General features: G+C 43.4%; 1 protein-coding gene across 4 annotated transcripts in view; it reads right to left on the minus strand.

The window, feature by feature from the left end:
- Positions 1–15,577, minus strand: part of DHX35 (DEAH-box helicase 35) — a 72,356-nt gene that overhangs the window by 15,311 nt on the left and 41,468 nt on the right. For 3 of the 4 annotated variants that reach the window (XM_036827017.1, XM_036827018.1, XM_036827016.1), the window contains exons 12-16: positions 14,882–15,092; positions 10,014–10,138; positions 6,449–6,503; positions 3,066–3,161; positions 925–1,019 (exon numbers count right to left, since the gene is read on the minus strand). In XM_036827017.1, coding sequence (XP_036682912.1) covers positions 925–1,019; positions 3,066–3,161; positions 6,449–6,503; positions 10,014–10,138; positions 14,882–15,092 — 582 coding nt within the window. The remainder of the gene's footprint in view (positions 1–924; positions 1,020–3,065; positions 3,162–6,448; positions 6,504–10,013; positions 10,139–14,881; positions 15,093–15,577) is intronic. The other variant, XM_036827019.1, reaches the window with a different exon arrangement.

Raw genomic sequence — 15,577 nt, forward strand, 5'->3', positions numbered from 1 at the left:
ACAAACAGGATAAATAAGCAAAATATATAGTATGGTAGGTGGTAAGAACAGCTAGAGGAGAGAAATAAAGCAGGGGCAGGGGATGGAGACGGGAGGGGTATATGTTGCAATTTTAGACACAGTGCTTAGAACTTCACTTTCCTCGTCTTGAAAATGAATTTGCCTGTCCTGAGGTAGGATTGTTAAAAAGGCTAATAGAAAAGCAAACAAACAACAGACCCATCCAGGCACGAAAACTTCGTAACCTGCATCTATGCAACTGTCAGGGAAGATGGTAACGGTCCATAAGGAAGTTTCTCTCCTCCCTGCTACATTCAGCCCTCTGCTTCTCGACTCTTCCAGCAGGAACCGGCTCTGAGCTCATCTTGGGCCTCCCTCCATCAGGACGCCTCACTTCCCCGGTGCTCTTCAATAGTGTAATTTCTCCTTCACAGTCTTTCCAGCGTTCACCCTTCTAGTTGTCACAGATGCCTGGGCCTTTGGGAGGGCCCTGTCAGCAGCTTGACTTGCCCAGCCTGCTGTGCCCCGGCACTGACTCGTTATGTCACTAACGTGCCCACCAAGGTTGCTCTCAGAGCAGCCTTTAAAAAAAAAAAAAAAACTTCCCTTAGGAAGTCAGTAGGACAATGGTTAAGACCTGGGGCTTTGGACTGTGAAAGGCAACTCCGTCAAGTCTGGCTGTGCAACCATGCAGAAGTTACCTAACTTCTCTGTGCCTCCGTCTCTAAAACTGATGATAGTAGTACCTCCCTGCCAGGTCCACGGTGAAGATAAAATGACATGACGCACGTAAAATGTTTGGCACAAGGTCAGACACACAGTTAACCCTCAAAACATAAGCTGCTCTGTCACCAGCAGTTCCTGGGCAGTTTTAACAAAAGAAAGCCCCAAGTGAGCGAGACTCGTATGAACAGTCGGACTTACAGCCTGAGACTTCTGGTTTGAGGGGACCACAAAGACATTCTGGATCTGCATCATGGCGGCAATGCTTAGAATTTCCTGAGAACAGCCGAAATTTCCTATAAACCAAAAAGCATCTTTGATTTCAAACATACGATGTGTCAGTGAGAAGTAAAAGACGTTTCCTGACATTTTCCTTACAGCACGTTGTAAACTAAGATCATCTATTTACACGTAGCTTGATTTGTAAAGCTTGTAACATAAACACTTCACCCTGCCAAATGGGATGTCCTATACATGGTCCAGATGGAAGGAGGCCTGGAAGGACCCCACTCCGCGGTGGCCACACCGAGGGACTCTGCCGTGAGGCTCAGTGGGGGCCAGCTTGGCCCCATCACTAGGGCAGGTCAGCTCCACACCTGCTCCCTACTCTGTGTGGACACCTAGAATCCTGGCAGAAAGCCTGAGAGGGAGAGGGGGCAGGGCATACGGGGGCTGTGTCCCTCGTGCTGTCCCTCGGCTCCCGGACCCTTCTACGAGGCGGCCTCCCTCTCGGCAGGGCTCATTTCACCCGGCAAGCCCGAGGCATCACTAGTCCAGGGAAGCACACTGTGGGCTGCAGCTGCTGCCACCTGGACGCAGAGTCTGCGGCAATCAGCCCCCCGGGGCATCAGACAGAGAGCGCGAATGGCACCGCATGCTCCCCACAGCTTCTGGCCTCGTGAGTGACCTACTTCCCCAGCCCCAGGCTTAGAATCCTGTTTCTCAGTGTAAGCCTGGTTACTCCAAAACACAATTACAGCTAACTTTCACCACGCTTAGTCTGACATATAGCTTCGTCTATTGCCAGTGAATATAAAGTTAGACAAAAGCAAGAAACAATGAGTATTTCCCTTCTCTAGGCTACTGGGGGGTGGGGAGCACAGGGGAGTGTGTGACAAACCACAGTCTCTAGAGCAGCGGTCCCCAACCTTTTTGGCACCAGGGACAAGTTTCATGGAAGACAATTTTCCACGGACCGGGGAGGGGGATGGGATGGCTCAGGCGGGAACGCGAGCGATGGGCAGCGGCAGACGAAGCTTCGCTCGCTCGCCCGCTGCTCACCTCCTCCTGTGCGGCCCGGTTCCTAATGGCCTCAGACGGGTACCAGTCCGCGGCCCGGGGGCTGGGGACCCCTGCTCTAGATGATTTTGATTTCTAAGTATTAGAAGACCTCCAGGTTATACGCTTTTATCCCTTAACTCATATTCTCACAAAAATCTGAAGGTGCCAGAGAAGCTGGGACCCTTGTGCACTGGTGGTGGGAATACAACATGGTGCAGCCACTGTGGAAGACGGTGCGGCGATTCCTCAAAAAACTAACCATAGAATTATCAGATGGTCCAGCAATTCCACTCTAAGTGTACACCTCAAAGAAGTGAAAGCAGGGACTCAAACACATACTTGCACACCCATGTTCACAGCAGCATTATTCACCATAGTCAAAAGGTGGCGGCTCCCTGGGTGCCCACCAACAGAGGAATGGTCTATCCATACAATGGAACATTACTCAGCCTTTAAAAAGAAATTTTGACACATGCTACAGCGTAAATGAACCTTGAAGACATTATTATACCAAGTGAAAAAGTCAGTCACAAAAGGACAAATATTGTATGATCCTCCTTCTATGAGGTTCCTAGAACAGTCAAATTTCATAGAGACAGAAGGCAGAATGGTGGCTGCAGGAGCTGGGGGAGGACAGAATGCGGAGTTAGTGCTCAATGGGTACAGAGCTCCAGTTTGAAAAAAAATGCAGAAGTTCCAGAGACAGATGGTGGTGGTGGTTGAACGACAACGTGAATGTACTTAATGCTACAGAACTGTACATTCAAAAATGATTAACATGGTAAATTTTATGTTCTGTATGTTATACCACAAATTTTTAAAAATCCCTGTTAAAAAAAAAAATCAGGTGTCAGTACTAGACCCACAGGAAACAAACAAAAGTGTTTACTGAATTAATGACGACTGACTTTGAATCGTGAGTTAGCCCCATGCCCCAAACCTTAGATGAAAGTTCCTTCACTGCTCAAAATGTATTGTGCCCTCTTCCCCAGGGTGCACAGAAGTTGGGAAACAACTCCCAGACAAAATAAAATCAATGAGGACTGTTGGTCTCCACCTACCTGATTCAAGCAGCATTTTTGCAAACATGGGATTCAAAGGAAACTCTGCTATTCTCATGCCAAGCGGCTCAGTTAGGCGACAGTCTTTGTCCAGCCCTGCCGTAAGAACAGCAACAAAAAGCAGAAGGCATGTACCATGGTGCTGGAAGATGTACAGTTGTTGGGAGAATAAAAGATGATGTATGCTAAACAAAGGTATCCGACCTCAACCTGACCCAGAGTGCTGTTACAATAAAAGAAGAAAAGGTTTCCTCAGTGCTCCTGAATGCTCAATTCTGAAAAACTGATACTTCTGATGGCCTCCATGCGAGGACTTAATTATAAGGAGATGGCCTCACAGCCTCCTCCTGCTCCCACCCTCCCCAGAGACTGCTCTTTCCAAGGGACCGACAACCAGACAGTGCCAAACACAAAGGGCACTTTCCGTAGGGTCCCCAGCAGCCTTTGACTCTGCTGACCACAGCTCCTTGGAAACACTCTTCCCCAGCTTCCATGATCCCCCACTTCCCTGCTTCTCTGCCACCTCTCCTGCTCTTCTCTCTGCATCACCTCTGGACCTTTTTCCATGGCCAATTTCTGAGAGGCCACAGATGTCCCAGGCCTCTCAGAAATTTGTGAGCAATTACAAAGTTGATGACTATGAGTCTAAACACACGCCCGGCTCTCTCTTTGGTGCCAACACCAGAGCTGTTTACCCAACTGCCTCCTGGGCTGTTTGCTGAACTGGGCTGACTCCTTCAATTCCTCACATCCCTCCTTGCCTCTTTACCAATAGCCAATTTTCAGGTAGTGGATTCCCAAGATAGAGACTCTCGTTTTACTACGGTTTAGACTAGCCCCAAGATGGAGCATTAAAACACCTGCTGCAGACCTCAGGGCAAGACAGAAAAGGTCATTTCTCTTCTGTTCCCATATAATCATCTCTTGGAAGGTGATAATTCAGCTTATAAATAAACTTAAGTTGGGTGTTTCCCTCTACCTTTTCCAGCTTAGTTAGAGCAGTGAAGACATTTAAAATATTTTAAATTTCATTCTGTTTTGTTTTTTTTTTTAACATCTTTATTGGAGTATAATTGCTTTACAATGGTGTGTTAGTTTCTGCTGTATAACAAAGTAAATCAGTTAAACATATACATATGTTCCCATATCTCTTCCCTCTTGCATCTCCCTCCCTCCCACCCTCCCTATCCCACCCCTCTAGGTGGTCACAAAGCACTGAGCTGATCTCCCTGTGCTATGCGGCAGCTTCCCACTAGCTATCTATTTTACGTTTGGTAGTGTATATATGTCCATGCCACTCTCTCACTTTGTCACATCTTACCCTTCCCCCTCCCCATATCTTCAAGTCCATTCCATTCTGTTTGGAGGAAAATCAGTTCAAATGAAAAACTTCTAAATAGTGGATATTCTCTCATACACATTTCAGATTATGCCAGGAGACTTTGCTTTCAAGTTCCTATCACATGCTTGAGAACAGAGGATGGAAACCTTTTCTGGCATATGCTCACTCAGGGCTGATGTGATGTAGACCCTAAAGGCCTTTTAAATCATTGAAGATTTTCTTAATGAATAATTGGCTATTCCTTCACAGGAAGGTATCATAAATATAATGAAGATGGAACCCTACCTCACCCTATACAAAAAAATTAACTCAAAATGGATCACAGACCTACTAAATGTAAGAACTAAAACTATAAAAACTCTTCAAAGAAAACCTAGGAGAGATCTTCATGCCCAAGGATTAGGAAATGATTTCTCAGGTAAGACACCAAAAGCACAAGCAATGAAAGAAAAAATACATAAACTGAACCACATAAAAACTTAAAACTTTTGTATTACCAACAATACCATCAAGAAAGTGAAAAGCCAACCCACAGAATGGGAGGAATATTTACAATCACAGATCTGATGAGAAACGCGTATCCGGTATATATAAAGAACTCCTCCAACTCGATAATAAAAAGACAACACCCCAAGTAAAAATGAACAAAGGATCTGAATAGACATTTCTCCAAAAAAGATACACAAATAGCCAATAAGCATACGAGAAAGTGCTCAGCGTCATCAGTCATTAGGGAAATACAAACCAAAATGGCGAGACACCACTTCACACCCACCACAGTGGCTACAGTACATAAGACAGATAAATAACAAGCATTGGCAACCCGTCATTACGTGGAGAAACTGGAACCCTCACACACTGCTGGTAGAAGGTCCACCAAAAACTTGTATGTGGACACTTACAGCAGCATTATTTATATTAGTCAAAAAGGGGAAACAATCCAAATGTTCATCAACTGATAAATGGATAAGAATAATAAGTGGTATATCGATACAATGGAATATTATTCAGCAATAAAAAGAAATGAAGTATCAATACTGCTACAACATAGATAAATCTTGAAAACACCATGCTGAATGAAAAAAGCCAATCACAAAAGACCACATACTATTTGATTCCATTTATATAAAATGTCCAGAATGGGCAAATCTATAGAGACAGGAAGTATATTAGCGGTTGCTTAGGCTGGGATGGGGGAGAGGGAATGGGGAGGGAGGGCTATTGGGTTCAGGTTTTCTTTTTTGGGTGATGAAAATGTTCTAAATGTTCTAAACTTGTAGTGATGGTTGCACAACCCTGTAAATATACTAAAAAGCACTGAACTGTACATTTTAAATGGGTAAATTATACAGCATATGAACTATACCTCAATAAAGACGCTGAGAACCAAAAAAAGAAAAGAGAAAGAATCTCAGAGAACAAAACCTCCACTGAAATTTAATACTGAACTGGATATAACATTCACCTGAGGCAACATTCACAGAAAAGACACAAACTTCCTGAAGAGGTAAATTCAGGCCACAGTTTCCTCTATCTTAAGGTAAATACCACATTTTCAAACAAGAGAATAGAAGTTCCTCCATAACATGGTGTTTCCTTGCCCAAACAATACCACAGCCTGGTATTCTACTCAATTCTCCACAGGGAACTCCAGGAGTGGAAGGAAGGGGAGTTAGGGAGCGAACACAGAGCCAGATTTCAGAATGGGGTCGAGGGACAGAGAAAAAGGCCCAGAGAGGTAACATGTGAAATACTGGTAGAGAATCTCCCAGATGTCTCTTGGAAGTGTAGCTGTGGCGATGGTTATTAATAGCTTCTGATGTACCGACAGACTTTATAAATTCATTGTCACGACTGGACCTCATTAATCACAGTCCCACCTTCTTATTTGGATGAGCTTATATGTCACTAAGAGGATCATACATATGGGGAGAATCAATCCCAGCCTTGAAGATACTAAGAGCCCTAGAGTGAATACAACCTAACTAATATCACATATTAATAAACAGATAAGAAAACACAGAATAAGAGACAGGCATACCTCCCAGAGCATAGAGTAACTCCAACGCCTGAACCATCGACTGTGCTGGAGGGGGCTGTAAAAAACATAAAAACCCTCCTAAGTTAACTTCATCAGGTAACAGCCATAATAATGTGACTTTCCTGCTCAATCCACTCTTCTCTCTAACATGCCCCAGACTTCCCAACCTCCATGCTTCTACTCTTGAAATGTCCTTCCTCTCCCTCTCAGCACCCTTAGTACTACTTGGTCTTTTATCTCAGCTTGACTAAACATTTCCTTTGAAGCTTTCCCTCATGCTCCCCTCCATCAGAAGCGATGGGTTCTTACCTTGAACTACCTCTTTGCTTTCCCTAAACTCTCATCAAATATTTCTAATTTTTACTTCGTGTCTCAGCCTTCTAAGAAGCCCCATGATACTGCAGTATTGGTGGATGATTCATCTTTGCATCACCCACAGCCCTGCCCCAGGTCCTGCCTATAGGGGTAACTGACATAGGTTAAATTTGAATTCCTGAAAATAAAAGAGAATGCTAGAAATCTGAAGCTAAGCAAAGCTGATATTGTGACCTTCAGTCTGAGTCTCCGGATCCTTACTATGTTCTTTCCTTCCACGCACCTTTACTGAGCGTCTACTAAGTACCAAGCATCATTACTATTATCTTCTAAATTATTTCATCTATCAGCCACATAATAAAATTATAGTCCTTTCGCAAACTGCGCAGTTTTTTTTTCTTAAATGCATTCACAACAAATGTATTTTAAGTATCACGCTGTTTTAGTTCAATTTTACAGATGAGGAGAGTGAACAACAAAAAGTAAAAGACATTTGAACAAGATCCTAGAGGCAGTTGGTGGCAAAGCCAGAGACTGAATTCAGGTCTCATTCTTTCCACTCTACCCCACCCACTGACTGCCAAGGAACAAAGCTGTACTTCTCAAAGTTGCGCTGACTGCACGCACACACAGATGAGGGTAGGAACTAGACCTGATTCACTATACACTGGGGATTCAACAAGTCACTGTTGACTAAATCATGTAACTGATTCACTAGCCTTTCCTCAGTGCCCACGACATCCTACTTTACAAAGAGGCAACATACACACAGCACCTAAATGGAGGAGCTTAACCCCTCTGGGATCTTTTATTACACTGAGATTACATGAATAATGGAAGCTCAAGCACTGAATGTGGTTCTGAATAATTACAGAACAAAACGGACAGGCTCTCTTCGATTCCTTTCAATCTTTGGCCCTGTTTCCAGTCAATCACCAAGTCCGATGAATTCTGCTCTTAGAATTCATCATCAATCAAAAAAACCCACACCTTTACCCGCCCCCTTCTCCAATCACATCCCGAGTTTTTTCACCTCAACACACATTTACTAGTATTTCTCTGTGGCCTCATCTGATTCGGGATCATATGCAAACGCTGTTTTAATGTAGTTGGAAGGACTGTGTGTGTATAATTTTAGCTTGTTTTTCTCACTGCCTGCTTTTCTGTTCCCTCTGTTTCTTGTACCCATGGACACTTCACAGCGAATAGCCTGGGACAACAGCATACTATTCTGACAAGGTCATACACTGTGAAATAAGCAACTTTCTTACTACTGGGCAATTGAGTTCTTTTAGTTCTTTGCTACTGTAATCATCACTGCTAAATATACAAAATTATATGTATCCTGTGATTTCAACTGTGAAAAAACACAACTTCAGGAGGAAATAACCAGAAGGGAATATATGAAGATGAATTTATATGTTTTTTCCTCATTTTTCAGTTGTCTGAAAGTTTATAATTTTCGTTATTATATTTTTAATTTAATATAAAATGATACTATAAACATTATCCTACATGTAAGTTCTTTGTTTCTTTTGAATTATTTTTTTCAGGAGAAAATTCCCTGAGAAGAAATACCAGGCATTTCTACAGCTCATAAAATAATGTCAGAAAGTCCTCCATGAGGACTGAAACAGAATATAAAACCACTTTCCCCAAACTGTGTCAGCTTTGGATTTTATCATTTTTCTTTATGTTTGATCATTCAATTAATGTACAGTGGTACAGCTATTTCAATTTGCATTTATCTCTCCTAGAGAAGCCAAACATGTTCTAACGTTAGTTACTATTTGTGCTGTTCCCTTTCCTTTAGCTTTTTCTTTAGTGGGTATTCGATGTATTCACAAGGACGTCTGAAAACTCTATAGTTTTTGAGACACTGATCTGTCCTTTTTGCCCTTATGTTTTCCTTTAATCTGAGATGTGGAGCTTTTCATAAGCTTTTGATTTGCATATACTGTTCACTTTTCTGTATAATTTCTTGTACTATATACCAACATTCAAAGTGTGTATTTTCTCCATACTTATGAGAAATAAGTATGTTTTCTTTGGGAGAGCAGATGATATTGTTACATTCTCTTCTTTCATTTGCCTAGTTTATCATGACATGCTACATTAGGGACTTAGCATCCAGGAATCTAGCCTTGTTACACATCATATACCAACAGAGTTGGGATATAATAAGGAGTTAAAAATACAAGTTTTCAAATCATAAAAATTCAAGAAGAAAACATGAGTGAATATTTATTAACTGACCTAGATATGGGGAAATGCTTCAAAGGCACAAGAATAACAGAAGAAATCACAGAGGTAAAGATAGAAAGATATTACTATCTTTGCTTAGAATGGCTGCACATAAACAAACAAACAAACAATAAAATACAATACAATCAGAAGAACTGTTTGCAAGAAATACTATAGACAAAGGTTAATGTGTTCAATAGTTAACGGACTCTTAATCACTAATAAACACTAATTCTAACAGATAAATGGCTTATCTGTTAGATAAGATTATGTAGATTTCTTCTTATATTTCAGAAGAAATATAAAGTGGCCAATAATTTTTTTTTAATCTTATGAGAAATCAAAAAAGATAGATACAGATAATATTTTTCCTCCTTCCCCCCCCACCAAATCAAATTAGCAAAACTCTAAAGGAAAATAACATGGCATGATAAGGGTACAGTGAGTCAGGCATTCATGCACTGCTGGAGTTTATATCTGTAAAGGAATTCGGCCTTGTCTCAAGGATCTATGAAATGACCATGGCCCTTTGACCCAATAAGCCCACTCCTGGAAACTGACCTTGGGAAATAATCAGAAATGCAATCAGCCATAAGGACTTTCCCTGCAGCTCTACCAGAGCCCTCTTGGCTCCCCCAGTCATGACACTTGGGCACCTAGGCCTACACACACACTCCTGCCCTGGGTAACTCCACCTCTCCCGACCTGCTGAGATCCCACTTGGGTTTCAGGTCTCGCCTCAGACATGACTAAGTGGGCTGCGGGCCTTTCCTTTGTCTCTCAGAGCACCGGGCACAGGCACTGTCATTACCCACTTACTTGTCTCTCTACCCCAACAGACAAGAACAGAATTGTGTCAGCCTTGTCTGGCTGTATTCCCCTGAACCCTGCACACAACACACGAGCTAAGTGAAAAAACCCAGAAAGGCAGCATGCTCTGTATCAATGTCCTGACACTCCCCTGGGAGCACTCTGGCCTCCCAGACGGACAGAAGGCAGGACTTACCGACATGAAGTGGAACCTGAGGACGTTGTCGATCCCCAGAGCCTTCAGCTGCAGGATGACGGGGGCCAGATTGCTCCGCTGCATGTCAGGAACGGTGGATTGAGGCAGCTGGTCAAAGGCTTCCTCTGAGGATAAGAAATCAGAACTGTGTGGGATCAAATGTCACAATCAAATGCAATCATTATGCCAAAGGAACAGTTCTCCTTCTCTAACTTTAATGAGAGGCTCTAGGAGTCTAGGCTCAGATGCATATGATATTGTGATATAAAGTTGTTTCCTATTTAGGAAAGATCCTTCTATTTTTTAAATACCTTAGATAAATACATTTGAACAATATATCTTTATAAAAGTTTCTCCTTTTACTTTAGAATGCTTTTTAAAATGTGCTTCTTGGACTTCCCTGGTGGCGCAGTGGTTAAGAATCCGCCTGCCTATGCAGGGGACATGGGTTCGAGCCCTGGTCCGGGAAGATCCCACATGCCGCGGAGCAACTAAGCCCATGCACCACAGCTACTGAGCCTGCGCTCTAGAGCCCACGAGCCACAACTACTGAGCCCGCATGCCACAACTACGGAAGCTGGTGTGCCTAGAGCCTGTGCTCCGCAACAAGATAAGCCACCGCAATGAGAAGCCCGCGCACCGCAATGAGAAGCCCGCGCACAGCAATGAGAAGCCCGCGCACCGCAATGAGAAGCCCGCGCACCGCAGCGAAGAGTAGCCCCCGTTCGCCACAACTAGAGAAGGCCCGCACGCAGCAACGAAGACCCAATGCAGCCAAAAATAAATAAATTAATTAATTAATAAAAATAAAATAAAATAAAATGTGCTTCTTGTTAGCAAAACATTAAATCAAAGCAACAAGTATTTGCTGAATCACTATGGGTGGCCAATTCCCATTCCCTCTGCTTGGGATGGAGTAAGTCAAGCAGGCCAGAACTACACATAAAAGCAAAGAACAATTTCAAGATAAATCACCAACTATAACCAGAACATAACCAAAGTATCTCCAAAATATTAAAAAAATGACCAAAGCTTATAAAGAGCAAAATTTGTCCAAATCTAACTTTCTAAATTGAGCCAGGCACACACGTCACTCCCAGAATCTGATGCTGGCCCAAACAGATTAATGAATGCTTACAGGCACCATCAGGAACAAAAGGTGTCCTCAAACAGGAAAAAGCACCACCAGCTTCAGAGGTGCCAAGATGGGAGGGGCAGGAGAGGGGAGAGGGAGGAAAAAGAGACTTTGGGAAGCCTTTTTATAAAAGCTAGATAAAAAGGGTGGGGAAAAAACAGGTAGGAAGAGATTAAATCCTTTTTGTGTATATTCAGAAAGCTTAAGGATCATATAGAAGAGGATTATATACAAAATCCTCCCACATCAGTCAACACTTTAACTGTGCACACCCTCTTTCACACAAAGGGGGCTCAACTTCCATTCAGATCATAAATCTTTAGTTAACTAGAGAAAAATCAGAACAAAACAAAAGGTGTCATGAAGAAATAGCACTACCACTGAAGGACTTCAGAAAGCTTTAATTTGAGAAAACAGACAATAAATACTCTGTGAACTGACTGATACAACTTGCCAGATGCTTGGGTCTACTTGGAAGGTTCTGGGTAACAGGCAACAGCAGGAAGTTCCAAATGGGATATTCCCTTCAAGTTTCAAGAGTGTTTGGGGGACAGCCTTTTGGTAGGATAACCACATTTGCCAAGCACACTGCTGACCAAGGCAGAAACAAAGTTATCAGATAAGAGGACGATCCTGCTGAGAAGACACAGGAAGTAGGTGCTTCCTAAGGGTTCAATGACGCTCAATTAAACTCTACTGAGAACTCAAGTACACAAGGCATTGCGCCAAGAGCTGCAGGAGCTGTAGGCCAATGGCTCTTGAGAAGTTTCAGTGATTCAAAGGGGCCTGGGACCAAGATGAGGAACAGGCTAGGTCCCAGTGAGGGGTCCTCCCAAAGAGAAATGGAGGCAGAGGGAAGAAGGAAGGACAGCTGGTGGGAGAAGGCATTTGAGGGCACTGACACGTGAGAGAGGATTTCAAGGATAAGGAGGATCTGCTGGGCAGAGGAAACAGCCCATGGAAAGGTATCAAAGGTTTGAGAGGCGGATGTGGGAAAACAGAAGGTATGTCCAAGAAGAGTGCAGCTCAGCAGGGATGCAGTGTAGGGTGGGTGCTGGTGGACAACAGGAGAAGACAAGCTAGAAATAGTCCCGTAAGGCCCTGGGAAACTGTTAAGGGTCTGAGCAGGTAGCACCCTGCTCAGAGCTGCGTTTTCTGGAAGCAGGCTAGCAGAGAAAGCCTAGAGGCTGGATCTAACGTAGCCCATTACGTGGCCTCTCCTCAACCTCACCTCCACTAAAACTGCTCATGCTAAGGGCTCCAGTGACCTTTTAACCAAATCCACTTGACAATCTTTAGTCCACAGTCTACTGTTTGATTTCTTTGGAGCATGAGATGATGCTGGCCATTTCCTCTTTAAAAGTAACTTGAGTTCCTCAAATTAAACAAAGAATTACCATATGACCCTGCAATTCTACTCCTAGGTGTATACCCAAAGGAATTAAAAACAGGTACTCAAACAAGTACACATACATGCTTGTTCATAGCAGCACTATCCACGATAGCCAAAAGGTGGAAACACCATCAACTAATGAATAAACAAATTGTGGTACATCCATACAATAGAATATCATTCAGCCACAAAAAGGAATGAAGTACTAATACAATGTAAATGAACCTGGAAAACATTACGCTGAATGAAAGAAACCAGACGCAAAACATCATATTATATGGTTTAATTTATATGAAATATCCAAAACAGATACAGTCTTCCCTTGGTATCCACAGGAGATTGGTTCCAGGACACCCCTCTCCCCCACTGCAGACACCAAAATCTGAGGATGTTCAAGTCCCTTATATAAAATGGCACAGTATTTGCATATAACCTACACACATCCTCCTGAATACTTTAAACCATCTCTAGATTACTTATAGTACCTAATACAATGTAAACGCTATGTAAACAGTTGCTGGTGTGCGGGCAAATTCTCAAGTTTTGCTTTCTGGAACTTTCTGGGATTTTCTTCCCAAATATTTTCAATTTGTAGTTGGTTGAATGTGCAGATACGGAGGGCCGACTGTCAATCCAGAAAGACAGAACAAAGACTGTTGGTTGGTGGTTGTCAGTGGCTGGGGGCAGGGAGAAATGGAGGAAAAACCGCTTAATGGGTTAGGAGTTTTACTTTGGAGTGATGAAACTGTTTTGAAACCAGACAAAGGTGGTGGTTGCACACTGTGAACCATAATAAATGCCACTGAACTGTTCAAGTTAAAATGGTTAATTTTGTGTTATGTAAATTTCACCTTAATAAATTTTTTGTTTGTTTGTTTTCTTAAAACTTCGTCCTCCCCGTATTTCAGTTCGTCTTTTAGCCCTGGTTCTCCTCTTTGCACTTCCGTCATTCCTTCTTAGCACCTTCAGTAGAAGACCCTCGCCTCTCTGGTTTCAGGCTCTGCCTTCCCCCTCTCTCCCATGAATCCCCCTTACCCGCTTCCTCCCCTCCAAGTACTGGTACATTCCACTCCCTCTGCCTGGTGTGCTGGAATCTAATCTCCACTGCTATCCCTTCACCTGGATTAACTACTGGGCTGCCAATAAGACTGGGCTCAATTACCGACTGTGGAGCCCTCTCCAACAGGATAACTCCCTGCTCTCTGTTTCCAAGGCTCATTCCATTAAGGTGACCTTATCACACCATAATATGCTGATCTGTTCCTGAGCCTGTCTGCACCACCAAGCTGTCAGCCACGTGGCCACAGACCATGTCTCACCTGGCCCTAGATTTCCAAGCCTTGTCTCCATGCATGGCACAGAGCAGGTGCTCTGTAAACATTTGCTAAAAGAATAAATGATGTCAAGGACTGAACAAGGACGACAGTAACCAGAAAGCAAAGAAGAGATAAGTGGTAAAACCCCCCGGATCTGGTACATGACTGCAGATGGATATTGGACAGAAGAGGGAATTAAAAATGATTTGAAAATTAAGTCTGGACAATTGAGAGCAACCTTGATACCATCGCCCACAAAAGAGAAGTGCAAAGAAGGAAAGAGCAGCTCTGGGGACATCATTTTCTGTAGGTAAGGCTGTCATCTAGCTGGAGAGAAAGCTCCTTAAGGGCTGGGACAGTCTTTATTGTCATTTCATTTTGCTCCCTCAGAGCCTAGCATGGTGCATGGCACAGAGCAGGAGTTGACCAACTAATTGCTTTCTATCAATGAGTCTCAGGAGACATCCTGTCAGTTTAGCTCTGCAAACATGCTCTGAACCAGAGGTAAAGATGGAACCCAGCGGCGGGGGGCGATGAATTGGGAGATTGGGATTGACATGTATACACTAATGTGTATAAAATGGATGACTAATAAGAAAATAAATAAACATTAAAAAAAAAAGATGGAACGCAATGCGAGGACCCACAGGATTCAAGGATCCCAGAACCAGAAAATGGCACACGAAGCTAAGGGAAAGGTAAGAAAGACAGGACCTGAGCCGCAGGGCCCAAGCTACACGTCACATGGCTACAGAGAGGCTGAGGCACAGACATTAGGTTAGAAAGGAGATGTCAAATAATCGGTGATTCGTGGTCCAGCTTTGGCCAGCAGGGTGCAGTAGCAAAGAAGTGCCACATTTGGAGTGAGGAAGGTGGTGGAGGCCAGGTTACCGAGGGCCTTGTGAGGGAAGTCTGGATCTGATGTTAAGTTCTGCCTATTACGGTAGATATCTGTAATATTCTCTGATGCCCAGGCTGAGTATCAGAAGGTCAAAACCCTTTAAAAAAAAAAAGCCAAACTTACCTGTATAAAGGCGGAAACATTTTCCTGAGCGGCTGCGGCCACCACGTCCTGCTCGCTGTCTGGCTGATGCCTGGGACACTGGGACCACCACCAAGCACTCAATAGCTGTCCTGGGGTTGTAGGCTCGGAGTTTCACAAAGCCACAGTCAATCACATACACAATCCCGCTGATTGTGATGGAGGTTTCTGCTACATTGGTGGCCACTATCACCTAGGCTCCCCACAGGAAGGAGAGTAAGGATAAAAGTTATTTGGTTCTCTTCACTCTGAATAAACTAATCAAAATCCTAAAAGATTTTAAGATATTTCTGACAGTGCAGAACCTGTGAGAGGCAGTTTGGTATCCTGGAGAGAGCATGATGAGTTTTGGGGTCAGGGTGCCCTGGGTTTGAATTCTCCCTAAGTGTGGGACCTTGAACAAATTACTTAACCTCCTGAGCATGTTTCCTTGTCTCCATAATAATATTTACCCTCTCCCGGGGTTCTTAAGGGGATTGAATGTGAAATATACATGAAGTGATGACAGCCTGGTACCTGGAGTACTTGGCCCAGAGTAACATTCAACAAATGGTAGTTTCTACCTTTTGTACAACTTAAGTAAATCACCACCTTGTACATGTCCGGTCGTTTGCTCACTCACATTCTAACTGCTTTCTGAGGGTCTGCACGTTGCCAGGCACTCTTCAAGCTGCCAGG

The sequence above is a fragment of the Balaenoptera musculus genome, chromosome 15, assembly GCF_009873245.2.
Source record: "Balaenoptera musculus isolate JJ_BM4_2016_0621 chromosome 15, mBalMus1.pri.v3, whole genome shotgun sequence".
Classification (NCBI taxonomy): domain Eukaryota; kingdom Metazoa; phylum Chordata; class Mammalia; order Artiodactyla; family Balaenopteridae; genus Balaenoptera; species Balaenoptera musculus.